The sequence below is a fragment of the Xiphophorus couchianus genome, chromosome 9 (genome assembly GCF_001444195.1).
Source record: "Xiphophorus couchianus chromosome 9, X_couchianus-1.0, whole genome shotgun sequence".
NCBI lineage: Eukaryota > Metazoa > Chordata > Actinopteri > Cyprinodontiformes > Poeciliidae > Xiphophorus > Xiphophorus couchianus.
In genome coordinates, this window is record NC_040236.1 from 9,926,448 (window position 1) to 9,953,931 (window position 27,484).

Below are 27,484 nucleotides of genomic sequence, written 5' to 3' on the forward strand. Positions count from 1 at the left end.
CAGTGCTTATGGCAAAAGCAATTAGGTACAAAAATAGGTACCTAATTGCTTTAGGTACCTATTTTTAATTTAAGGAATTTGTTTTATAGCCATGTCAAAAATAAAATTCTTGCCAAGTTTTAACCAGCAGATATTGGAATATCAGCAAACATTTGCAAACTGCAGAGACAAATCAGCCTTTACTAAAGAAACAATAAAAGAACAAACTGACAACATAAAAAAAATGAAATTTATTTATTGACGTCAATTTTATTTTCATTTAAACACAAATTAAATAAATAAAGCACATCTGTAAGGGGGTACACCATGCACACATTACTTTCTACAACATAAAACATGTCTTAGGACCAGCTTCTTAGCTCTCTGTTGCGCAGGTGTCTCACTCTGGATCCTGGTGCTGTACATGATAGCGGCTCCCCGACTGCCCACTCACTTTGTCTGTGCAGGAAGCACGGTCTGGATATTTATGTACACATACCCATATACACATCTGAGTGAATGAAGGAGTGAAGGAATATGGGTAACGTATTCTCACGCCTCCATTCAGGCAAATACAGAAAGAAGAGAGCAAGATGTCGGTGACGCGAAGATTCTTAAAGGTTCAAATGAAGAAGGTGCAAAAGGATGAGAATCTGGGGAGCGAGTGGAACAGTGAGTCCTGAACAGTGACTGGAACGAAAGAAATTGTAGTAAGGAAGATTTTCTATCATTTTGCCATCTTAGAAACCATTCAGACACAAAGGTAATTTTAAGTACAACAGCTTCTGTATTGCATACATCTCGACCCACTGCAAATGGCTGACAAAAGATGAGAAACCTGGTGCAAATTCAAAAAACATCTGGAAGAAAACCCAGTCCATTTGTAAATAAGCCCACTGAATCAAACAGTACTGAGAATTAGATCAGCTTTTCTAACTGGCTCCAGAGGCAGAAAACTAACTATAGTGGGACAGACTCTAAAAATCTAATCAAATTTAACTGCACAGGTGTTGAATGGGCCTTTTTAAAACCTCAATGACAACTATTTAATTTTTTAAAAAACATTTTATAATTCGTTTCCTCTATTTAGCGTTTCAGTAACAGAGCAAGATCTACATTTGGGACATGAAATTAAAATAAAATTGCTTGAGAAGTTTGTTGTGCACTTGGATGGATGAAACAGATGTCTTAATGAGGGAATAAACTGAATAAAAATAGATCCAGCTTTATGAGATGCGGACGCTCACGAGTAAGGATGGTGGAGAGTGTTGGTGAATGGAGAGCTGGACACTCAGATGAGCTTAAAAGTGGAATCAAGTGCTGTTAATCCTAAATGCAACTATTCAATATTTTAGAAGATAACTGGCTATAATTTTTGGATGAGACAGAAAATCCAAAATATCAAAAAGAGCAAGAGGACATGTCAACAGTTCTCAACTATGGGGCACAGGTGCTGCTTAGCTTTGCATTTCCCCTTCAATCTCAGTATGGTTGGGTTGTTGTGCTCCTCTGGTGTCGAAACAGCCAGAGGAATTAGAAATAAAGGAAAAAGAAAAGGAACTGTTCTTCATTTGTGTTCATATCCATCGCTCCATCACTGTCTAAGAGTCACCGATAGTGAAACCAGGGAGCTGTGGAGATAGTGCCAGAAAGGGGCGATGGCGGAAATTTACAGATGTGTTGTCTTTGTTCAGTGCAATAATCTGTAGGAATAGAAGAAAAAATAGTAAACTGACTTGTTAGGATGAAAATGTCATCCTAGAGAGAAATACCTGGATTCGTTACTTTTCCTTATGAAGAGCTTCTATGAAAGCTTCAAGTTTCTCCTGAATCTCACGGACTTTCTCTGCAAAGGGAAGAAAATAAATGACTTCAATTTCAAAATCAAATCTAAAATAGTTCAGCGTGAAAATAAAGAAAGAACATTTTGTTAAATTATTATTATTGCTGAACAAATAAGACATAAGAAAAGATTTGAAAAGTTTTTAATGTATTGCCTGAGTTTTTAATTTATAGTCGAGTTAAGAATAAATTTTTGCCATAATCAAAAATTAATTCAGAAATGTCATTAATATGAATATTATGGATTTATATACAAATAAATACATTTTACCTATATGTGCATATTTTACTTTTTCTTTATTAATCAATAAATTTTAAAAAAATAAGTTATAACATTAAATTGTGCAGAATATTATATTTAATAATTATTTGACTTACAATCTTTGATACTGATATTGATAGCGATATATTTCGTTGAAATATACCAATATTGATACTGATATATTTTGATACTGATATTGATCTCTAATACTGAAATATTTTCTTTTTAGTAACACTAAGATTAGACTTGATGCATATCAACTTATCCTCTTTTCCAGGATGATTGGGAATATTTATTTCTGGGTGTTAAGTCTTGGGTGATGAAAGAAACACAAAAGTAATTAAACACTCCAGGATGTGTAGTAATTTCTAATATATAATATCTATATCCAGAATTTTTTACTTTGACGTTTATTTCCAGATAAGAAGTAAAAAAATCCCCCATATTTTCACATAAAAAACCAAACAGCTCTCTTTGACAGTGACAGCCAAACCTCAAGGCAGACCTACTTTACACATTTGATGATGAAGACTTATGAACCCACATCAAAGCTCTCACACTCTCCTTTTTATGGCAAGTACCTCCTGGGCACATTGCTAATGGACGGAAGGCGACACCTTAACATCATCTCAGAGGGGAATGGAGGGGGCGAAACCGGGGAGAAAAAAACCTCACTTTTTTAATATAACTACTATTGTCCATAGAGCATAATACGATCAATCCTTTCACCAAACATGTAGCGTCACGCGAGATGAGCGAGATGTCTAAAGCAGTCTTAATCACTGACTAAACAGTGGCTGAAGGAAGTCTGTGGGCCAACGATGGAAGGAGGAAAAAAAAACTAAACCGTAGCTCGCAATGCCAGCTGCACCTCAAGGGCCTGGCTGACTCTCCAGCTTCCCCGTCACCCTCGCTAATCTGTCTGTATCTCCTCCAAGCACAAACTCAAACACTGGCTTTGAAGAACAAACCAGCACCGCTCCATCCTGATCAATCAGCAGCAAGAGATTCACAGGAGAACTATTGTCGGTTCTGAAAGATACACAACTAAGAGTTACTTTCAGGAACATAAATCAAAAATGTTTGGACTGAGAGCAGCACCGCCCAAAGCATCTATAATGTCAGTGTAGAGGTGATAACCCGATGTTCCTTAGAGGGAAACTGAATACCATACTCGGGGGACTTCTGAGAAGCCCTCCTTTGATAGGCGCACTAAGGTATCTTTTTCTTGATGGATGGATGTTTGGAGAGAGAAAGCCACCCCGCCACCTGCCTCCTACAAAACTGGCGTAAGAACAAGAGACATGGTGGAGAGAACACAAGAACCGGTCCAAACCGAGTCAGAAACGTTGGCTGTGAACTGCTGTCCTACAAACCTGGGAGAGCTGTACAGTCATGCCACTTCCACCTCCGTTCACCCTCCAACATGTTCCCGACTGGCAGGTGGCAGGAAAAAAAATTCCCAGCCTTTGATACTCTTATAATACACTCAGACAAAATGGCAGGGTGTAACAAGGGGATTACTACACCTTATGGAGGCATTAAAGGGGCCTGTGGAGGGGGAACGCCGACAAGTCACACCAGCAGGTGTGCAGCTGAATGAAACTTAAACCTGTGGTACGGCACTGCGACAGGCAGCCCACCGCAGGGCCTGGCTCAACGCAGCAAACAGATTAGGCGACGAGCCCCGACCACAGGGCAACATGACTCAATCCAGGACCAATAAGAACAGGATTACAGACATCTGCCTGACCTGGGGAGAAGAGCTGCGAGGCATTGGGGGGGTGGAGGCGGATGGTGTGAGGGGAGGAGGGTACCGACTGTCAAATCGTGAAAACATGGGAAATCCCCTGGTTCATGCTTCAAAGTTTGTTATTGGCTTTAGATGTGGATGTTGATAAAATGGCTCGACTTGGATTTCAAATATAGAGCGCTCAAAACTGGTCGGCCATTAATGATCCTTCCAATGGAGGGCACAGAGTGAGCTTAGAGGTCGAGTTAAAAAGAGAGAAAAACACAGCTTGGACAGGCTGTAAAGAGGATCTTTCAGGAAACTCGAGGTGCATCACCAATCCAATCCTGTCATACACAAGGACTTCCTCAACGTCCTATCACATAACTTCATACTACATTAGTTTTGCCCCTAAAGTTTCAGAAAGACTGAAAAAGTGTTTTCTATTGATTCATCTTAAAATGTGCAGAGAGGTCATCACAATCAGCCAATTGTTAGCTTGCTTGGCTTTGAAAAATGAGTGGCTGGGCGGGAGCTCAAGGAAAACGGCCACAAAATTCAGACTTCTGTTTGTTGTTTTGTGCGCTATAACTGAGAAAGGTAGAAACAGAACAAAGTATCACTTTTGCCTATTTCAACCCTAACTGAAGGATAAATCCATCAGGACTTGTTTCAGTCTAGGTGGGGATCCACTTTTGGAGTCCAACTGACCACCATGATGAGTCGTGGTATACAGATTTTACCTTTGTGTCACAACATCTTGCAGAACAATTCTTGTTACGAAAAATATCTCAATTTGTCTTAGACTACATGTAGTCTAGACTGTAATCACAATATGATATATACTGTATATCTTGTTTATGAATCGTCATTCCCTTCTTCTGTTATATTTATTGTTTATGCATGAATGCATTTATTAATTAAATAAAAATACCGTTAGTTTCTTACAGGTTGATGCCCCCAGCAGCTCTCAGGAGCCTGGAGGTTGCGGCAGAGTATGAAGTGCTTTCTGAAGACTAAAAACTGTGAAAGACTGATATTTCTTCCCCCTAACAGCATCTGTTTGCAACCAAAAGACTGAAGCATGATAAAGAAGAGGCCATAACAGGCCTTTCTTTTCACCATCATGTGGAAATGAAACAAAAAGAAAAAAACAAAACAAACAGAAAATAAAAAATCAGTGGTCAGAGTCACCGCTGTCCGTTTCTCACTGTGCAAAAAGGGAGTAGCGGTTTAAGTCTCCATTTAGGCTCCTGTTTACTTAAGAGATGAGCCCCAAAACAGTCATTCAGCCGCTCACCCCTTTATCTGGTCATGAATATTCCCATAATCCTCAACCCTCAATCCCAGAGGCCCTTTCTTTCAGATGGTTGTGTGTATGTGTGTGAGAGAGTTGCAAAGGGTGGAGAAAAAAAAAGTGAGAAGCCTTTCCCCAAATCCTTTCTTTTAAGGCCTTTCCTCTGCTGATCTCCACATGAAATGATATCTCATTCACTGCCCCATTAGTCTGCAGCGGCCGGAGCGCTGGCAGAAGGAGCGCTGAGCCAAAGAGCATTTAATTGAACAGTAATTAGACGAAGCAGTCCTGCTGGACAAATGACCAACACAGAATAAAGAAAAAGATGCGAGAAAAAAAAAAAGAGAGGGAGGTCTGCAAACTAATCCTTTTTGACTGAAGATGGACAAGCTTCCTCACAGGATGTGCGAAGAATTAAAGACAAAGAAGTTGTTGAGAAGAAAGCAGCAGTTCGCAGGACAAGGAGAAATTTCTTGTCCAAACCCGTCATGATTCACGAAGAAACATTTTATATCCCATCACTGCCAAGGTCAAACTAAACCGCCACTGAAACCGGATCTTTTAATGTAACAAACAGAAAAGCTTTTCCCCCAGCATGCTGCTTAATTCTTTACTAAATCTGAATCATCGTGCCATAAAATCTAAGCCACAAGAGAGGTGGATGAAGGGAAAGTGAGTCTGTCAGCAGCCAGAATGCCATGTCAGTGGCAGAGCAATGAATCAGCCCCAGCACTCAGGGGTCTTATCTAGAAAACAGATGCCTGGGAGTGACGGGTCCGACCCAGGGAGAGGGACGCATAAGTCTGAATGGGTCAGCGCCTGGGGTCAGCCAAAGGTCGGACCAAAGGAAAACACCAACATTTATGGTGAAATTTTTTTTTTTTTGAGAAGAACCAAGTGATTTAACTGGTTGTATTGACAAACATTGTTTATAGCTCCAAAGTGTTAGATGGCAAAACTTTAGTTTGGGTTGCAGATGGTGATGGTCGGAGGGTCATTTGGATGTAGCTGAACTCTGTCCAGTTTTAAGGAATTATCTTAAATCAAACGTGTAGGCGACACCCAGACAGACTGGTTTTCTGTTTTTGGAAAGTGATTGAAGGTGCAGAGGTCAGCCTGTGACTCAAAGTCGACGCTACAGAAGGTCTGGGCTCTGAAGTTGTCCCTCTTGAGTCCCAGATGATCCTGGTAATAATCCACTTTTATTACTCAGAGGAACTCCTCTTTCCTCTTTGTACAAGAGTGTGAAAAAAACACACTTTTGCAAAACATCGACATGCAACAAGGAACATGTGCTGGGAATGTGTGAACAGAAACCTGGATGAGTTTCCCTTCTGATTGCTCCTCATCGTTTGTCTTTCCCACACTTGACCTTCCTGTTTCCCTCTACAGGAACGTGAAGGCTTCAATATTTCTTAGATGGTTTTATTCCAATTTCACCACCTTAGTTGTCACCTTTTAATGGTTTGTCATACAAAATACAAGCTACCCCAAGTCCACCCAAGTCTCTTTTTTCTGAAATAATTAACTATTAATGTGCATGTGTTATTATAATACACTGTATTGCTGCAAGAGAAAGATGTTCCTAGATCATGACACCAGAGTCAGGATGGAGGGGCCGAAGTGAGGAGAGAGAAAAAAGAAACAAGGGTCTGGGGAATAAAGGAGAAGAGACAGATGATAGAAATGATGGAGAGAGAAGCAGCTTTGGTAAATTCCAGCAGCTGGCCAGTCAGCACTCTGATGATGGAGGGCAGAGAGTCATAAGTAGAAGAAAATTTTAATTTGGTAAAGAAGTTCAAGAACTTTTTTTGTCTATCACAAAAGTAACATGAGGAGAATGTGGTTAACAAACGCAAATATAACTAAAAGCTCTTCCATGCTTTTAGTTGAGAACTACTCTACCCAGTAGGTAGTCACCTTGCAATTGGAAGGTTGTGGGTTCGATTCCAGCTTTCCATTGACACATGTTGAAGTGCCCCTGGGCAAGACACTTAATCCCAAGTTGCCTCTTGATCTGTGTATCTGTGTACAAATGTGTGCGCAGTAGTGAGTGTGGATGGGTGTAAAGTGCTTTGAGTGGTCAGTATGACTGGAAAAGTGCTCTGTAAATTCAGTATATTTACCATAGAAGCATGTTAAAAAGTGGAAGACAATATAAATGTGGTAAATTTTTACAATTTTCTTCCTCTGTTAGAAAAAGACAAAACTGTGTATTAGTTCAGATATACCTCAGACTGATCCAGGTTGAGTAGAACATGGCAATGTGGAAAAGCAACAGTTTAAGAGCAGAAACTAAAAAATGGCTCAATAAATGAGCCTGGAGTGCTCACCTGCAAAAATCGCAAACAACATTTTTGCAATTTTTAGCTGTAAACACTTTGGTGGCACCCACAGAGTTTCAATTTGGCGGTTTTGGTCCATGTGGCAAAAGGTCAGAGTAAATGTTAACACTCTCTGCTTCCATCTATCCTGCTCTCAGGAAGATGTTAACCACATCATACGTTAAGATCGTACGTCACCCCTAAAGCTGGGGCAGAACAGAGGAGCACTTCTCCTTGAGCCCTCACTAATCACCGTGAAGGAAGCTGCTCAAAGGAGGCGGCGCAGGGGGAGGAGATGAAAGGAGACAAAGTGAGCGTGAGGCTGAGAGGGCATTCCGCTGAGCAAGCCCAAACAACCACAGCTTTATTGTGTCCTGCTTCCACACCAGCAAACGGAGAAGGTTACTGCACGCACAGACAAGCCAAGCACTTCACACATTATTTCCATTTTCTTTTTAAAGGAACCTCTGTTGACACCTCTTGTTCCCTAACCCTCAGATAACCCCGCTTCACGTAAGCTCAAATCCATGATTCTCCACAAATTGTTGCATTCATCAGTTCCAACAAGCCTCCAGTGAAGATTGTAGGGATTATGGTGAGAGGTTGTGCAGTGGCCAGGTGTTCTTCTGAATCAACTCTTGTGAGTTGTGCCAGAAACTCAACTGTGATACTAATTTTTGAGATGTGAAAATGCAAGAAGCATAAAATCCTTAATTTAAACTGCTAAAGTGATTGTACTTTATAATGATTCATATGCAAATATATTAAAATGTGAAAATACTGTTAACAATAAGGCTGATTCAAGTAAGACAGAATGACTAATCAAATTTTTTTTAATTAATTGAGATATTTATACCCAGCTTCTAAATATCTGAGGAGGTACAGCAGCATTAAGAGAATGTTGTTCATATGCCCGAAAAATTTACGACGAGCGCATTTGTATTTCATCTGAAAATACAAATGCTTTCCCATGTTCTTCTTTGGTACATTTCCAGAGCCGGAAAAATTAAAAACAAGATTTTCCAGTCTGCATAGAAACCCTGAACTTAAAGGATTGCAAGAAGATGAAAACATATCTGGTTGATCAGCTTTCATCCAGTAATAAATGTCACAGATAGCTGTTAGATATATTATTGAAAGCTATTCCACCAAGTTATGTAGTATATTTCTTCAGATTTTTCTGTTAATACTATTAAATCCTGTTGTTTTGTCTTAATTTATCTGCTCTATTTATTCTAGTGATTGTGTCTGTGAAAGGATCACAAGCTCAATATTTAAGATAAAGCAGAGAAAACAATAAAAATAAAGAAATTGAGAAGAAAATGGGGTGTTCCTGCTCACACACAGTCAAATTTAGGTGATTGGTAAGTAACATATTAGGAAGTTCATAAGCAAAGTGAATGGAGGCAAAAGGTCAAAATGAACACATAAAATAGTTGAAATGATAATATCTACAGCTCATGTTTTCTATCAGTAATACTTTGCGCTCTGTCACATCAGGCACAGTAAAAGTAACTGAAACCACACAAACACACAAAGGACAGTTTCCAAATTTGGGCTAAGGAAGAGGCAGTAGTGATTTCTGCTCTGGGTTTGTACATCACACTTGGGCTTTGCTCCAGAGGCAGCGCTGTGCCATGCAGTCCATCTGGCACACGCTGACCGTCACACACACACCTCTCTGCAGCGTACACTGTTCTTCATTCATTAAAAGGCTCCTTCACACTCCCTCAGTGACGCACGCACCTGACCTCTATTTGTAACCTGAGCGGTGTTGAGGCTGTCTGTGAGCAGGCAAACAGAGCTTAACAGGAGCCTGCCCCCGGGAGAATATTTCTGCCTTTGTTAAGTGTGTTTATCCTTTCCCCTCTGTCTCATATCTCTCCGTCTTTCTCCTTCTTTGCTCCCTCCTTCTTTATAACAGAAAGAGAAGTCAGGTGAAGGTATCCTCTCTGATATCCTATTCTTTCTGTCAAGAGACAAAACAGAATCTAAGAGTTGCTGAAATAATGAAGGAGAATGTGGGGAGATAGCGTGAGTTTAAAAAAAAGAAAAAGAAAAAAGGACACCTGGATTAAGTAACCCTTTGTCTTAACCTGCTGACCTGTGGGGGTGAAGCCATAGTTTGAGCTCTAGGCGAAGTGACCTGCTGTCTTTAAACAGAGAGATAAGCAACATTTTTGAGGAGAGATGATTTCATAATGTCGGGAAAACAGTTGCTTCCCAGACAGGGAAAGTCTCCTTTCCCGTAGAGCTGAGCTCATCTCAGAAGGTGTGGTTGTAAGTCCCGTCAAGGGCTCTTAACCCCAGATCTGAATAAACACCAAAAAACCACTGCTGTGGTTAATCTGGTAGCAGATCCAATGTCTGCTAACAGCTGACAATAAAACACTGACATTAGAGAGTAGACAAGCCATGTGATGCAAATTTAAACCAGATGTATTTTGGTAAAATTAAGACCTCATATTTTATCTTCCTTTTCATTTTAAATAATAATTAAAAAAAGCAGTTGCCAAAAATAAAATTTATATACTGGCCATAAAGTGTTTATACCACATTTTGTCATGGAGTGCCTTTGTGTGGTCATGTCTTTTGGGGTTAACCTCTACCAGCTTTAATATCTACAATGGTTCTTCCCAAAACAGCTAAAGGTCAGTCAGATCAGATGGAGAGTCTCTTAATGATTCTGTTGTAGATCTGATGAATGTTTCAGATCTTCCTGCTGGAAGGTAAACCCAGTCTGAAGTCTTTCGAAGTACCAAACAGGTTTATATCAGGACAGACCTGTAGATAGCTTCATCTATCAATTCTGACATGTTTCCCTGTTCCATCAGAAGAAAAATATGCCACTGCATTTCTTAAAACACAATCTAATATTCAACAGATTTGTGGAGTGCAGAGCTAATGGCCGTCTTGCCAATGGACTCTTCCGGCTCTGCTGATGCTTTAGGTGGATGGCCATGACTTGGTAGGTTTCAGTTGTCTTACTGCTTAAATTTTCTCTCAAATCTTGTTCTCAAATTAAACCTGAGGCCAAAAGCTGGATTTACATCGAGAATAAATGACTCCTTTAGTAATTAGGCCACTTGTAAAAGGAATTGGTAGCTCTTAATTAGTTAAAGATGTTCAAATCCTTAATTTTGGTTGTTACGTGTCAGAGCTGTTGTGAGGGACTGTAAGCAAGTACAGAGTTTGTGCTAAGGTGTGTTTCCATCTAATAAGGTTCCGTGACAGAATCAAACCAAATTCCCACATCTATCAGACACGGGAGGCTTTGGTCGAGGGAAGTGGGAAAGCCACGCCTGTTTGGAAAAGTTTGGGATCGGCTTGTCTTTTAGGGTTTACAAGGCCAGGCAGGTTTAGGGGGTTTTACACGCAGTGTGGTACGGACACAGGACTGTGTGTGCTAGTTCTCTCTTTCTACTCAACTCCCTCCAAAGGAACAATGACAATATAAATACTAGAGTCTGTCTATATTATTTACACACAACTTTATGAAGCTGGAGAACAACTTGTGTTATTTTGGTTGTGCCATATTTTCTGAAATATGTTATGAGCTGATTTATAAACATATGAGTTGAGTTATAAAAAGGCTAAACATGTTACTGTGGAACTACAACTGTTCCACATGAAAACATGGCAGCCAGAGAAAGACATGAAATGTGAGTAAATACAGCATTTGTGTCATTTGATAGATCTTTAAAACTAAATGAATAAAGCCACGACTGTTTTAGGAGTTACATTGTCAAAACATAATAGCTTTCTTAACCCATTACTCCTTGTAGAGGCTAAGCCAAAGCTTTAAGCCCCTGAGGTGGTACACCGGGGTAAAGTTGACACGCCGATCACTTATCCGCTGATTGAAATGAGAGCCGTCCTTGATGTTAGTCCAGTTAATCCATTTATTTCCATTACTCGGCAATCATCATCTTATTTCCTTTGTACAACAAGTCATTCCTCTAACATGTTGTCAATAACACCTCTAACATAGTTCCAGCGATCCACACGGCATTCATTCAATAGCATTGCGTCACGTTAATATTGCGTTGCGTTGTGTTGCGGTCAAAAATTGTTTCCCCCTTTCGGGTGGAACACACCTGTCTTCATCAACACCGCATGCTACCTAAATAGACAGCTGACAGATCATGTGATCCAAACCATTTAGAATACAGAAAGGCATAATCTGCTCCTACACTCCTAATTTCTCTTGTATAAGAAGTAATAATTTTAAAATTTCTATTTTTAATTAGGCTTTAAAATATTCATTTCAATAATAACATACATTTTTATGTAACCATTTTGATGTAACCAAAATGAAACAATTAATATTTAAAATATTCATTTCAATAATGACATACATTTTTATGTAACCATTTTGATGTAACCAAAATGAAACAATTAATATTTACTTTGAGTTGAAACACAATGAGAATTTCATTCAACACACAATTATTAAAATGTCAACATTTAAACCAAGTTTTCTGAAAACAGTTAACCACATATAAAGCAGTAAGTACCATCAGTGATACTGTTAAGATACGAGTAACTACCCTATATAATATGCAGCAATTAAAGCCTCCAACTATAAAACAGAAACTCACCTTCACATGTAATAAGCATGTTCATCAGAGACGTGGGAAGGTATTTTTAGTTTTAATTCTACCCACTAGTTTGATATTTTAAAAATGTGCCTAATTTGAGGTGATTGTGGCATATCAGAGATCAGCCAAGAACCTGAAAGGACATTGAAGCAAACCCTCTTTAAAAAGCAACTGTCTATTTGAACCTGACTGCACTGTCAGCTGTAACTACGTTAAGTCTGGAGTAGTTATCTGAAACACTACTGCCCCCTTCTGACCACTGAAAGAACTTCATTTTTTTATAGGGGTCTCAAAAACCGGTCCTCAAGAGTCAATCTTGCTACTTTTACATCCTCAGCATGTTAAAGATCTGCAGAGGTTTGATACTCAGTCTTTTATTTGATTTAGGTGTGTTGGGACAAGGAAGCAGCTAAAAAAAAATGTATCCGTGCTTTAAATGCTACAGAAGCAGTCAACTTAAATGTAAAAAAGCAAACAAAATTATAAAAAGGAAAGCAGGAATATTCCATTTTAACTGAAGTGTTTACTGTGTGGTTTTTATCTTACTGAGATCCTCAGCCAGCTGGACTCTGCGGCCAGTGATGAGTTGAGTCTTTTTCTCCAAGTCTTCTCCAAAGTCATCCAAGACCTCTTTGACATTTTTCTCCAACCGCCGCACTGCAAACAACCAACACACCTCACATAAAACCAATGCTAATTTAGACTTTTTAGGGGTGTTCCTTTTTAAAGACATTTTATTAATTAAAAAAAAGGAGACAGAAGGTGTTTTGAACATATTGATTCCAAAATCAATATCATTACTAAAGGAAAGAGTTTCAAGCTGCAGGTCTGAACTGGCTGCATACTTTTCCTTTATGTAATGTATGTACAATGTAAATTTGTTCCGATAAATATAAAGCACTTCAATAGAAATAAACTACAACTTCCAAATAGTAAAAAACAACAAAAAAAACATGTTTCTAGAAAATATCCAACACAAATAGATAAATTGCTGTCAACCAGGTTTTTTTCACTTTAAACCTTTTCTGATGAGTGATATTTTAGAGCCACTCTCGGTTATAAATCATCCTCACCCTCAGTATTGGTAAGCTGCTGCCGGAGTGTGTTAGCGGTGATGACCAACATCCTTTGGATCCTCCAAAACAACACCACATCATTGCACTCCAGCTAAGATGAAAACATATAAAAACACATGGATGTATTAAAGGTGTTAGCATGAAAAACAAAGGCAGGTACTTTATCATTCACTGTCCCTACTGACCTCAGAGTCAACAAAGTGTCTCTGGTAGTAGTAGAAACCTCTCTTGCAGAGGCTGCAGTGAGTCAGTGCTTTCTGTAAGAAGTGTCTGCGATAAAGCTGATGCCACGTGTCTTTGATCTGAACAGGTAGGAAGTATTCCAGTCGTTATAGAAATGTGCTATTTAAACCTAAACTTGGTTAGATCATTTGTCTTTGATCTTACCAGCACTGGGTCCACTTCTACGCCCCGTCCCTCCAGGTTCTTCCTCACTGTGGTGACCTCATCACTGGCCAGGTAAGCAGTGTGGTCATCATGCAGCTTCAGCAAGCGATCCAGCTCATTTTTTGTTTCATTACGAATGTGCTGCAAGACCAGAGATCATTTCATCATGATGCTGAAACTCGTTTAGAAATAGGCAAAGTAATTGTGAAACTCTGGATCTGGACATCATAGGGCAAATTTAACTTTTCATCTTTCCAGCATCACACCTGTTTATAACAACCCATGGTTCTTACCTGTTCTGGTGTCCGGTTCACCCACTTTAGCCACCTCTCTGTCCAGTCAGGGCCCACCATGTCTTTGATCACAGATTCATCTTAAAGAGGAATAGCAAATAAAATAGAATAGAATAGAATAGAATTACTTTATTCATCCCAGCAGGGAAATTATTTCGCAGTTACAGCAGCATAGAGACAAGACACACAACAACCACCACTGAGTAGCAATTGTAGACAAAATAAAAATAAAATATAACATGCTGTCAATATAAAAAGCAACTTAGAGCAGTCCTTGGAAAGATTCAAAAATATAAAGATACATGGAAAACAAATTGAGTCATAAAGACTATTTAGTCAAAGGCAGGTCAGAATGTACCTGCCTTTGACTAAATAGTCTTTGACCTTGTTTTTGACTAGGTCAAAGGCAAGGTCTAAAAAAGGACTTTAATCCTTTTTTTTTAGGACTAAAGTCCTAAAGAGTTTTTGTGCTGAATGCCAGAATGCGCTGATTTTCATTTTGATAAAAGTCAATCTGAAAATTGATTTTCAGATATAAAATCTATTTAAATTTTCAAAATTCTCTCTTCTTCCCAGTCAGCAAACACACTGGTTTGTACTTGTAACAACACTCTTCAGTGTTAAAGTTGTTACTAAGGGAACAAGACCCAGTTATCCATTTTTCCATCGGTGAGGTTTTTAAAAATTAGGTTGATTAAAAAAACAGTTTATCTTCTCACACACACCTTTTGTTGCTTCATCACCTAATATAAATAGCTGATCATCTATAAAAATGCTGCTACAATAAATAAATGGAATAGCAGTTTATTATTGACCATCAGTGAATCCAATAGTTTTTTCTTATACTAAAGTTAGAAAAAAGCCATTATTTTAATTGGACATTGTTGAAAAATATTAAACGTCTCAAAATATTAATGAATTTGTATGTTTCGATGTGTGCATAGAAAGTTAATCAGATTTATGAAGGAAATGCGCTGCAGCATAGATACTGCTGTTCAATAATCTGGAGGAGTGAACTCTATTTATAGATTTCCAGTGATGCAGAAGGAAACATACATATTCTGATGCAATACAGAAAGTAAACTAATCCTATGTAACAGCAATAATCAGTGGGGGAAAAATAATCACATTTAAAACATCAATAAATTATACCGACTTAGAACAGTTTTCTGACTTTAAAGTATGTGGAGATTATAATTTGTTCTGTAGTTTCAGTTTCTTGCAGTATGAGGTTCAGGAGGCACTGACGGTTCTAAACTGAATTCTGTTTAACCTTCCACAATCTATACAGATCCCTAAAACAGTGGTTCTGACAGAAGGACGTTGCGGCTAACATACTGTCTTTGAGGCGTGACTCCAGCGTTTCCTCCATAAACTGGATGGCAGCATCCCACTGAGGTTTGTCGGTGATGGATCGGTCTTCTAAGGCGTTGTGCTGGATCACCCTCTGACAAGCAGCAAGAAATATAAATACATTACAAAATGGGACGAAAAGTATTACAGCTGAAATATACATTTAGTGCTATATGTGGCCTTAGTCAGAATACATCAAAGCTATAAAGACCATCTTTCTTTAGCAGATGCTGATTATCAGAAAAAATTTTTATTTGAGAAGTTAAATCGAGAAGCGTGGGAGTTTCTGCATTGCACCCTAAATGAGTTGACGTTCTGTGTTTACCAGACTGTCCATGGCTCTCTCATTCCACTTGTGCCTCTTGATGCTCTCGTCCTTCACTGCCTCCTTCAGCTTGTCAAAGATGTCGTCCTGGTCTTTGCCTTTGTATTCAGCCATAAAGCGAGCAAACTCCTCCTGCAAAGTCTCCCAGGCAACCTGAAGGGGGGAGATTTGGCAAAACAGATGGAAGAAAAGGCTGGGTCTGTCTGCAACCAATGCATTTAATGCTTCCTACAAAGTGCCAAAAGTGATCAGCATTAACTAAGCAGTAGTAATTAAAGAAACAAGAGGGAAGATTTGGAATTAAGACAAAGGAAATGAACCGATCAACCGGCTACCAATTGAAGATAGTACATTTTTTCTTGGATCAGCAATTGACTGATCAAAATCAAAAGTAAATGCATCAACCAACAGCAGTGTCATATTAGAACATCTTATGATGGGATAATATTGGTAAATATTGTGATGATTATTTGATTTGTAATATATACTCATTTTCTTTATTTCTCTGCTTCTCATCTGTGTCTTAAAAACTAGAAAAAAGGTTCAAATCAGATTTTCCCAGTCAAACCACAAAGAAAATCGGACAACAGCATTACCAAAAAAAACAAAATTTTTTCCAAACTTAAGTATTAAATCAGACTCAGAACCCTAATTACAAACATCAGATGAACAGCTATCAAGAATCAAAGACTTTTTGCATTTATGTAGGTTTTATTTTAATATTTTACCTCCAGTGCCTTATGTGGAAGCTGCTTGTCAGTCCACTGCTTCAGCTTGATGTCTACAGTTGTGTTAAAGGTCCCAGAGTCCATTGTTTGGGCAGCAGGCAGATAGATGTTCTCGATGACATGAGTGGAAACACGTTCCCAAAGTTTTTTCTGCAGAATAGACTCCCTGTGTGGAGCAAAAACATGGAAGGCATTATTACTGAGCTAAATAACAGCTGTTTGTTGATTTGTAACACAGTTCTTATGGCTGTTTCAGTCTCAGTTTTCTGCTTAAACCATGTTAACATTTTCAAGATCTGAACTGTCCTTTTTAGTTGCATTTAGTAGCATTGATCCAACATAAATGTGCCAATCAAAAACCTCTATGTTTCCTGTACAGCTCAGTAAAGTAACCCACTGGGACAGAAAGACAACAACAATAGAGAGATAACCCACAGCTGGGATGCTTTTATTTTTGTAGCCAGAACTACGATGACTCTGTTAGCAGCATAAAGTATCGCAACTTTCCTTTATGGCATGGCGACTCAGGAACAAAACTGAGTCTCCCTGTAACCACAGCAGTTTTGCTCCTTTTCTCATTAATCATAAACATTTCCTCATATTTCATGCCGTGTCCCCTTTGTTCCAGCTGGCTCTGCTCTCTGTCAATAAATGCTATCTTCAATTGTGCTGGCCGGCTAACAGGGCCACCCCTGCTCCTGTCCACGGGCCATTCATCAGATTATTGATAAAAGTAAACTGGAGGCACGCACACAGGGGATGGCCATAGCACAATGCATACATCTCATTAAAGCAAGCTTTTTCCTCATACTAGATGAGATAAGCTGTATAGTCATACAAAATGTATAAACAAAGATAAATGAACATGAAATGAAATTTTAAAAAACATGAGATCTCCTTATGTGGGATAAATAACTTTCAACTTTGCTATTAGGAAAAATTTTAAATAAATGAGAGTCTATGAAGGGAGCAATAAATGCTAGGAGCAACGCAAGAGATGATAACGAGAATATAGATAAATCTAAAATATGTTTAAAAAGTAAAGACAGTTTAATCATTCAGCTAACAAAGTGAAATTCTCAAAGTACAAGTCTTCCCAATAACAAGAAGTTATATGAGAGTAGAAGAAACAATTTTAATGTAGAAATACAGAAAATTTAATAGAGTCAACCGACTGAAAAGTGTCATCAGGTGCTGTATGGAATAGGCTCTGGCCCAGTCTCTACAATACACTGCTGGCTCTGGTGTCTGTCATATTTGTCTCGACAGTAATCCATTGATTCTCTGTGGGATTAGGGTGAGCGGAGTTTTCTGGCCAATTAGGCAGACTGATACAAACTGAACCAGCTATTAGAACCTTCAGCAGTGAGGGAGCGTGCCAAGAACTACTAGAAAATGAAATCAGCACCTCTAAAACGTTTGTCACCAGAAGCATAAAGATTTCCTGGTAGATGGCTGCACTGACATTGGACTTGATAAAACATAGTGGACCAACACCAGCAGATAACATAGAGGCAAAATCATCTCTGAATGTGGAAATCTTAAGAAACTTAAGGAGCTTGAATTCTGTGCCTCTTCCCCGTTTGTCCAGACTCTGAGACCTTGATTTCCCCAGAAAATGTACTTTAGACTGAAAAGAGAACTCTGGACCACTAAGCAAGAGCCCAGTCTTTATAGACCAGGTCAGATGGTTCTGACCTTGTATACGGTTCATGAGTGGTTTAACAAGGGATGGCTGTTTTAACCCATGCACCTGCTATGTCTGTGTGGCTCTTGAAGCAGTGACTCCAGCTGTTGTCCACTCCGTGTCCAAACTCTAAAATGGGATTTGTTTCACCATCCTCTGAAGACTGCAGTTATCCCTGTTACCGGTGCACATTTTTTCAAACTCACTTTTTCCTTCCACTCAACATTCTATAACATGCCAGGATGTAGCTGAGCAACCAGCTTAATTAAGTGCCACACCTTTTCACACCTTAATTAACCAGCTTTTGTGGCTGATTCTCCTTGTAGACGGTGTCTGGGACTGTCTGCTAGATAACTGCAAGTCAGCATTGTGTGGCCATGATATAAAAGTTATGTATTAAAAATATTTGTTGGTCTAATATTATTAAAAAATTATATGAATTTTCTTGGAAATTGTATCCTGGTGTTTCATTAGTTGTGAGTCATTTTATGTAATGTTTCACATTTCTGATTACATTTCTGAGATCTTTTTTTTTGAGGAATATATCCATTGACATTTCACTATAAATGAATGACAATCTAACTTTATCAATGACTTACCAGAGTTGGGGAGTCACTTGACTCAAACTAATGACTTCATCCAAAATTTCATTTTTTGCTTTTTCAAAGAGTTCATTCTGCAAAAAGATAAAACACCATGAGGAATCACAGCAGAGTGGAACACATTTCAGAAAGAAATCTGAGATCGCTTTTCCAAGAATATTAACAGGGCAAATAACCAATCAAATGAGCTTTAAGATAAGTTTACTAAGAATCTTTTGTATGAAAGAAGCATAGAGAAACATGACTCTCCCTACCCTGTCAAGTTCTCTCAGACGAGGATAGTTGTTCTTCCATTCAGTCTCCAGGTTGAATCGTGATGCTGTGGAAAGATGGGACTGTTATAAAGATTATCTGATATTTATCACTAAATGATGATTTCAAGATGGGTTGACATATACACCCTAATAAAGAACTTCCTCATAAAGAGATTGACAGCCATTTAACGGCGTTCTAATTTTAGCTGCTCCGATGTATCCAACAGTAGATTTCCACAATCAACAAGCAATAACCATCGGCACACACAGCTCATTTAATTTCCACATAGTGTGATGTAAAAGACACTTTCTGGTTGCTAATGGTGGCCATCCTTTAATAAGAGAGGCTGAGGACACTTTGCACACTCTCTCCTAACTGGTCCCTTAGGAGGTGAAGCAATGGGGCCAGTAGCCTACGCTTCATCAAAAGTCAGAGTTTTAGCTCTAACGTATGCACAAAGACACACACACACACACAGGTGAAGCAAGCCTGGTGCCTTTTCCCTCAGCTCCCTATCCACACTGCAGATTAGTCTAATTGCAGCTTTGTGGCGCCAAGAATGGAGGATGAAAGCCGGCTGTATGTGATTTGATAGGATATAGATCGATATGAAACACAATGGGTCTATGGGAACTTTAGTCTCACAGCTATAAATCTCCTCTGCTGTTAGCAATGGCTTGTGATTGTCTAGACTAATTGAAGCAGGCAGAAGGGAGGGACCAGGGAAGTGTGGCAGGGTGGGCTGAGAAAGACCTGGAGACAGAAGACTCTTAGGGTGAAGAGGAAGTATTGTCTGGTTCATTTACAATTACTGCCTCAGAACCTTTGGTCGAGATAAACATTTAGTAAATGTCAGGCGAGCATACCTTTAAAAACATCAGCTTGCTGCTCCACAGACTCCCTGACCATCTTCCAGAAGCAATCAGAGACAGCCAGACTCAAGTTTTTTGTGGTGACCTGATGAGCCTTCAGCATACCGTCCCTTTTGGCACAAAAACATTACTTTCAATTTCACAATTATTCACTTTAAGGGACATGAAAGTTTGTTTGTTGTAGTTTAACTTGCCTCAGCAATCTGGAGTTCTGGAAAAAGTCCTCTTCATAATCTTTAATTGCATCTATGCTCTCCCCGGTGCCCCCTTTGAATGAGGACATATACAGTCAGTAAAAATCTGTGAAAAAATAAGAAAATAAACACAGCAAGCCGCAAAACTCTGGATGAATTATTACCTTTTCCTGTTACCACAGCAAAATAACCAAGAGCTTTCATGGGAAACAGCTTTCCTTCAACAATTTGCTGAATCTAAAAGAGAAAAAATATTTTTTCAAAAAGTATTTTAAAAGGCACAGATCAAACTGCAAGAACTCCAACTTAGATTACAAAGTTCACTATACATAAACAGTGTATAAAATCATGTCTAGTGAATACCACTGATTATCTCATCATTGCATACTTTTGTGGGTGGTATATATGAGGCAAAAAGTGAACCTTTTATACCCAAACCTGGTGAGTTAGAAGAAGGAAAAATGGGCAAGTGTGGAGATTTTAGCAAATCTGCAACGACTAAATTTTGATGGTTGGACACCTGGGTCAAAAAGTAAACCAATACACTATGAGAAAGGTGGTCATAGAGTTATGCCTGATTGGTGTATGGGCCATTAAAAGAGATTGAGCTCCCTCTAGTGGATCACCTGGATATAGAACAATATTGATGACTAACATTTTACTGGCCTAAAATGCAGCATCAGCATCACTATCTTTAATTCAGCAATTGAACCAGATCAATAAGAGAGTGACTGCAGGGTTGGATGGTGCCTCCACCAAGAAATTAGACCAAAATGACAAATATTGCATAATTATAAATATAAAGCACCACTTGTGTACGAACGGCTCAGATCTCTTACTCTGCTTGGACTGGCCAGATTCTTTTCAGCCAAGTCCACTTTAGTTAGAACAAAGATGGTCCTTCTGCCATGAGGGTCCATCTGGCTGACCAGGTCTGTTACGATGCTGCGCTCTGCATCCACACTGCCGTCTGGGTCGAGGAAGAACAAATAAATCAAAAATGAATCTAACAAACCTGGAGTCCAGCTTTTTGTTGCTTGTGCAAAACTCAAGATCCTTCCACAAATACTGTTCCTAGTTATTATATTATGTTCCCTCTACATCAGGCAATGGAAAAGCAAATTACCCAGCTCATGTCTCACCTTGAATACAAAGAATGATAGCATTAGGGTTTTGCATGTAGGCCTTGCTCATGCTGAAGATGGTCTCCTTAGTGTCTGATGCCATGCCCGTCGTCACCGTCTAGAAAGTAGCTTAATTACATTAATTACATAAAATCTTTGTTTTATTAAAAAAAACATGTATCTATAGCACTAGGGTCCCTCCACATTTTCTTGGAAAAATTTCATCTTGCACCTTGAAACCTATATATACGCACACAAATATGTTTATATGTAAAAGTTGGGATCTTTTGTTTGTTGGTTCAATAAGTCATGAAACATGATAATGAAATTGGCTTTCAATTCAGCACTGGGACAAAAGAAAATTGGTTATTTTAATTTTTGGGGGGCAAATGAAACCAGTTTTGCTTTAAAAATCAACTGATTAGTAAAATGCTTTAAAGCACAGTTCATAAAAGTTCAAGTTCATTAAAATTAAATAATACATCTGTGTCAGTCTGAGAAAGTTTTATTACTCACACTGATGACACCAGGTAAGTCAACAAGAACCATCCTCTGAATACCCGGTCCTTTAACACTCAAAGAGATTGTCTGTTGTGGAACAAATAAAAGTATTTTATCAAATGTTCTAAATATAAATAAGAGAATGTTTTTGTTAACAATCCAGATGTAACTTTGTCCAACCTCAGAGCTGACTGTCTGTCCCTCCTTCACACTCTTCCTCATCCTCAGCTCAATCTCATGCCTCAGAGCAGCCAGCTGCACACAAACCAAGAAGAGAAACATACATGTTGTGTGAAAAAGCAACTAGATTACAGTTAATCCTTAAATAAATCAGATGCATGTGTGACCTACATCTTCCTCCTTACAGAGGTCGAACTCTCTGCCACTGTCTTTGAACATGGCCACATGATGGGGACCTTCGCTTAATGTTACCTATAAGGACAATATAGAGGTTATTCTAAAGAAAAGAAGGAATCGAATCCAGACATAAAACCACTCCGTCCTTCACCCACCTTCACAGGAGAGCGTGTCATCATCTCTCCTGATCCCCTGGGGAAGATCCTGGCCTGGGCAATCATCTCAAGCACGCTGGTCTTCCCAGCACTCTGATCGCCAACCACAACCACCTGAAGGACAGAGAGCAGGAGAGACGTTGGATAAACTACAAATTAGGTCATTAGTTACACCATGAGGAATTACATGATACAAATGGCATCAGCTAAATACAATAAGAATGAATAGAGAAACATGGGGAACTAATATTTAGTGTTTTAGTGATATAAATTACAAACAAAGAGCTAGTTCATAACTTTCAGGAGTATAAAATGCTAACATTATTCAACTAATAAGGAAATTTAACAAAAAAGGACCAAAATGTTGCTAAAGAAATAATCTGAAATCTGTCTGAGGATTATAAATTGTGCACCTCACCCTGGGTAAGTGGTCCTGGGTGTTGTAGTTGGAATCATAATCAGACAAGATGTCGAGGACTTCAGAATAAAGGTCAATAAGGGATTTCTGCAAAACAAATTTATTTAAAAAATCCATTAAATGGCATTAATAGTGACAAATTTAATGGGTTCACAACTAAACAACCTTAACAACAGCCACGCCACAGGCAGAGATGGAGATCTTAAAATATTGTCAGTACTGAAGTATTTAAGGTTCACCTCACCTTCACCTTCCTTTGATGAATCCCCTTATCATCTTTTTGCAGCACCACTTTCCTTAACTCTTTATTTTCCTTTTCCAGTCTTTCCAGCATTCGCTGATACTTTAACTAAGAAATAAATAATCATATTAGCAGGCATATCACAAGGTCTTATTATTATTATTATTTTGGAGATGCACTACCTGAGTTCGAAGAAGCTCCTCTTGGAGCTGGTCAATCTTTTCTTTGTCTGATGACTGAAAGTCACAGCACAAACAAAGACAAACAAGAGAAATGGGTAAAATTCGCACTTCCTTTCAGTCTTTGGCTTGTAGCTTTCCATTATGCTCAGAGTACTCTTTCAGAAGAGAAAACTCCCACCATCACCGCAAAGTTTCAATACATGCAAACTGTATTACATAAAGAATCAAAAAGGAAAGTCATGTTATTGCATAAAGATCTAAACATTTCAGGCAGACAGTTCACATATGACTAGTATAACCCAGCTTTAATTTCAGGGATCCACAAACAGGCAGAAATTAAAGAGTGAATCCTGTAAAAATCAAGCCAGTTTTATTTACAAAATCATTTTGATACAAAAGACTTAATTTTGTTAAACCCCATTAGGTTATAGTAATTGTATGACTGAGTGTTATCTCTGCATGAGAGGCAGGAGAGAAACAGAAGACAGGAAACAAGAAGAAATGGAACTGGGAGAAGGTAAAATTAACTTAAAAGACACAGACACAGCAAACTACATGAGCAGAACTATTTCTTCACTAAAAAACTGTTTTGGGATATTTTCCAGCAATATGCAGAAAAGTTCAAAGCAACAAACCAGTTCCTCTTGAACTAACGACTTCAATCTTGACTTAAACTTCAGTTCATCCCGGAGATTTTCAAAGAGGTCAGCTCACACCATGCAGCTGGTTGCCACACAGGTTCATGCTGTGCTCCCAAATATTAAATGAGACAGTTTATGATCATCCAGCTACATCTATGGTCATGAGAAACTAAATCCGTTGTAATTGTTCTAGAACTAGGCTGTAAAAGATTCATGCATGTCACGCAAGAATTACTGGAAAATCTAGGCCCAGTGATACGCATTTAGTCAGACGTGGAGACTGTTGTCAAGTTTTTCAGAGAAGGCTAATATGTCGAGATACAGCACCTTGCACAACTATTCATACTCATTTTACTGTTCAAATTTGTCACATTACAGCATTGGTCTCAAACTCCAGTCCTTGAGGGCCGCAGTCCTGCAACTTTTAGATGTGCCTCTGCTGCACCACACCTGAATAGAATAATTAGGTCATTGGCAAGGCTCTGGAGAACTGATCTACGCAAGGAGGAAGTAATTAAGCCGTTTCATTCCAGTGTTTTGTACCTGTGGCACATCTAAAAACTGCAGGACAGCGGCCCTTGAGGACTGGAGTTTGACGCCCCTGCATTACAGCAATGAACTTCAACATATTTACTCAGATCTTATGTAATAGAAAGGATTGCAAAAACTGAAAATGAAAGGAAAATGAAGCACACATTTCAAATTTCTTCACAATTAAAAGTCTGAAAGGTGTGGCATGCATTTGTATTGAGTCAGCTTGAGTCGAGTGCCAGCTTCACTTTGCAATCACTGCTGCAGGTACCTTTCTATTAATTCATCTTTGCAAAACAACTCAAGCTGAGTCAGACTGAAAATATAAAATAGAAATTTGTAGCAGGTTATTGATTTAGTTCTGAACTTTAACTGGGAACACATTCTATTGTAGCTCTGGCCTTATCTTTACTGTTACCAGTTTTTGCTTTTCACCATTATGGTCCTCTATTTTGCTCAATCCTTGCTTGCTTGCAGTTCTAGTTTTCTGCCAAACAAAGAATGCTGCAACATATTGGTAACAACTTTCTTCCAAAGAGGTCAGATTTGTGGAGCGTACAACAAATCGTCATGTTGACAGATTCTTCCACCTGAACCTTGGTCTCTAAAGCAGCTCCAGAGCTCTGTAATGTGTTCTTAGTATTTCGATACGGCTTTAAAAACTCCACACCTTCATCCCTGACCTGTCTGCTGTTTTCTGTGGTCTCTGATAAACTTATTCAGCCTTTAATGAACCACTGAGTTTATACTGAGATGAAGTTAGGATGATAATAATTGATTTCTTGGGTTCAAAAATCAACTACTAGATTAGTTACATGGTTTTAGTCTTTTAGTTAAAAGAGACTAAAACCATATAAATGCCACATTTTTAAATAACCCCAATAAAATACACTTGAAAATTATGGTTGTAATGTGAAGATGTTTAAAGATATGAATATGTTTGCAAGGCACTCCAGGTTTGTGGCATCACTTCTACAAATATAACAAAAAAGGATAAAGTATCTTTTTTTTCATGAGATATGAAATAAATACCTAATCTGCCAGGGTTAAAACCTTCCAGTTACAACGTTTGTTTTGCATGACAAAAGCAATGGAAATTCTTTTTTTTTTTTAAATAAACACTGTTGAAACTTTCTACATTTAAGCAACCAATCTATGTAAAACTTGACTCCAGCTCAAATTAATATCACTTCACTTGAACCAAATTGTCCCTCCTCTGTCCTTTAGCTGGACGTTTTTGGTGGGATTGGGATCAAAGTGAGGGAGGACCTTCACCTTGCGTGTCTGTGTCGAGGGGTTGTGGTTCGCAGCACGCTCTTGGGGTGACGTACGTGCACTATTGGCTGCAGCGGCCCGCTGGACCTCCTCCTCGTGCCGCTGGATCTGCTGCTGAATAAAAATCAGCTCTCCGAGCAGACCCTGCTGGGTGCGTCAGAGAGACGTGAGAGAGAGGAAGGAGGAGGAAAATAATAATAAAAACCCAAGAACAACAACCGGCCACCGGGTTGATCCATGCCATGTGGACCAAGGATTGCATCCCACTGTAGGAAACCCAGCCGGGGCAGCTGGCACTGGTGTTGTTCAGGTGGAAGAATCAAAATTCAGTCAGGATTTGTTTGAAAGAATCAAGAAGAATCTTTCACTTTCAGAATCTTGCCACCATCATCAGTGAATAAAACAAAGTCTGTCTCTGTTCAAAACAAACTTTGCCAGACTGAGGGCAGAAAAGGCAACTAATACCACAATCAGTGCCTTCCAGCAAGCGGCAGCAACAGTGACTAGTGCTCCTGATGCACCATAGCAGATTAAGGACAGCATCATAACTGTAACTATTCTCTTTAGGCGTTTATGTATTAAAACAAAACATTAAAGTGGTTTTAACTCACCTGATCTGTGAATGCTCAAAATGAAAACTAAATCAACAAAGCAAGCATTAAAATCTATTGAGACGAAGCAAAAAGCAGGTGGAATCTGTCTAGTTTCAAAGATCCCCATCATGAAACACAGAGTTTGTCTCATTTTAGAGCTCTAGCTTTTGCATTTGGATTAAGGCATATAATATAAAAGTTGTGTTCATGTTGGAGACTCTGATTGTAGGTAGAAAGAGGGAAAACGGCAAAAAAGTTTATTAAACCTCCCGTGGTCTTAAGAGATGGGGTCATTTGAACCTCAACAGTTTTTTACTCTGTATGTGGCCGCGGCAACTCTGCGTGAGCTTTTATGAGACGAGATAGTCTGACGCAAAATCTCCCTCCCACTCCGCTTTCCTGCTGTTCGATCTTCATCTGCAGCGCTCCGCCTGAGCGTCACACTAAGACCGCGGGAGGGTTAAAATGCACCTTTTCCTAATTCATAGATTTTCAGGTTGTTTTTTATTCGTTTTAACTTTGCATGGTTATGAAAAAACACAAAAAGATAGAAAATGGTGACACTAAAACAAAACATGAGAAAGTATGAAGGAAGACAGGAGGAATGAATACATACCAAAATATATATTTTTTTGCAGAGACAATAAAGGATTAAAATTCAAAAGAGTAACCAAAGTCAACTATCATGTATAAGTTACTTGTTACAGTTAGATGTTTTTTTATTATTATTATTCACAATCAGAGCTAAATAGGTATGAATAGGCAATGGTAAAGAAACCTGAGTGTTTTCCAGCTCTCAGTAAGACTGATACCAAATCTAAGCGGTATGTTGTATAATTTCTGGAAAATTTGAAAATAATGTCAGATTTTAGAAAGTGCTAAATAAAAAAGGACATCACATCAAATCAACTGGATAAACCGAAAGAAGAAATGTTACTATTTGAGGCCCATTTTGAATTTAATGTGCAATATTCTAAGCACAATGTCTGAAAGTATTATTATAAAGTAACTTTTAAAAAATGTATATTCATGTATCATTGATGGCCATTTGATTGAACTAACTATGGTTGAAATGGTGACAGACTGCAAACAGAAATTAAAGGACTATATCATCATATTTCAGAGCCACGAAGGCCACAAATTTCAAAAGAATAAAAAATAAAAATCACCATATGCTGAACAACCAAGTTTTAAACAAGTCATCATTCATCTCTGTGGTGAACTGCAGGCAGACAGGGCTCAACACCAAGAGCTTTTAAATCTCTCCTTAGGGTGTTTGTGTGTTAGGTCTCAAACCCACCGCTCTCAGATTCCACACCAGTTAAGTCTCCTTAAAAATCCACGCTTGACTCAACTTGGATTTGACTTCAGTCATAAAAATGAATAAATTGATTAAGAGATATAAGCTTGAAGACAAATAATGATAAAAAAATATATATAAAAATTATGATATAGGCCCTTTAAATGATAGAGAGTGGTGCTGACATTGAGAGAGCATAAAAGCTGTGAAGTGTAAAACAGATTTTAAACACTTGCCTTTTTGTACTGCTTGTCACTGGCATCATGTGCAGCTCCAGTTGAAGAATCTGTAGCTTTTAGAGCAGGATCGCCGGAATTTTCTAACAGAGGAAACAAAAACAGGACATAAAAAGGTAGT

General features: G+C 38.7%; 1 protein-coding gene across 8 annotated transcripts in view; it reads right to left on the reverse strand.

The window, feature by feature from the left end:
* Positions 1 to 215: 215 nt before the first annotated feature.
* Positions 216 to 27,484, reverse strand: part of opa1 (OPA1 mitochondrial dynamin like GTPase) — a 31,851-nt gene continuing 4,582 nt past the window's right edge. For 2 of the 8 annotated variants that reach the window (XM_028027935.1, XM_028027932.1), the window contains 26 exons: positions 27,364 to 27,446; positions 25,235 to 25,378; positions 22,788 to 22,841; positions 22,609 to 22,713; positions 22,365 to 22,451; positions 21,947 to 22,060; positions 21,786 to 21,866; positions 21,615 to 21,689; positions 21,450 to 21,521; positions 20,952 to 21,051; positions 20,649 to 20,779; positions 19,974 to 20,046; positions 19,810 to 19,882; positions 19,610 to 19,725; positions 18,743 to 18,807; positions 18,486 to 18,562; positions 16,200 to 16,365; positions 15,472 to 15,624; positions 15,132 to 15,240; positions 13,794 to 13,873; positions 13,501 to 13,641; positions 13,299 to 13,415; positions 13,111 to 13,204; positions 12,584 to 12,694; positions 1,765 to 1,825; positions 216 to 1,682 (listed from right to left, as the gene is read on the reverse strand). In XM_028027935.1, the coding sequence (XP_027883736.1) occupies positions 1,670 to 1,682; positions 1,765 to 1,825; positions 12,584 to 12,694; positions 13,111 to 13,204; positions 13,299 to 13,415; positions 13,501 to 13,641; positions 13,794 to 13,873; positions 15,132 to 15,240; positions 15,472 to 15,624; positions 16,200 to 16,365; positions 18,486 to 18,562; positions 18,743 to 18,807; positions 19,610 to 19,725; positions 19,810 to 19,882; positions 19,974 to 20,046; positions 20,649 to 20,779; positions 20,952 to 21,051; positions 21,450 to 21,521; positions 21,615 to 21,689; positions 21,786 to 21,866; positions 21,947 to 22,060; positions 22,365 to 22,451; positions 22,609 to 22,713; positions 22,788 to 22,841; positions 25,235 to 25,378; positions 27,364 to 27,446 (2,495 nt within the window). In that variant the 3' untranslated portion in view covers positions 216 to 1,669. Of the gene's footprint in view, positions 1,683 to 1,751; positions 1,826 to 12,583; positions 12,695 to 13,110; positions 13,205 to 13,298; positions 13,416 to 13,500; positions 13,642 to 13,793; positions 13,874 to 15,131; positions 15,241 to 15,471; positions 15,625 to 16,199; positions 16,366 to 18,485; positions 18,563 to 18,742; positions 18,808 to 19,609; positions 19,726 to 19,809; positions 19,883 to 19,973; positions 20,047 to 20,648; positions 20,780 to 20,951; positions 21,052 to 21,449; positions 21,522 to 21,614; positions 21,690 to 21,785; positions 21,867 to 21,946; positions 22,061 to 22,364; positions 22,452 to 22,608; positions 22,714 to 22,787; positions 22,842 to 25,234; positions 25,382 to 27,363; positions 27,447 to 27,484 lie in introns of all 8 variants that reach the window. The other 6 variants (XM_028027934.1, XM_028027931.1, XM_028027936.1 and 3 more) reach the window with 4 other exon arrangements.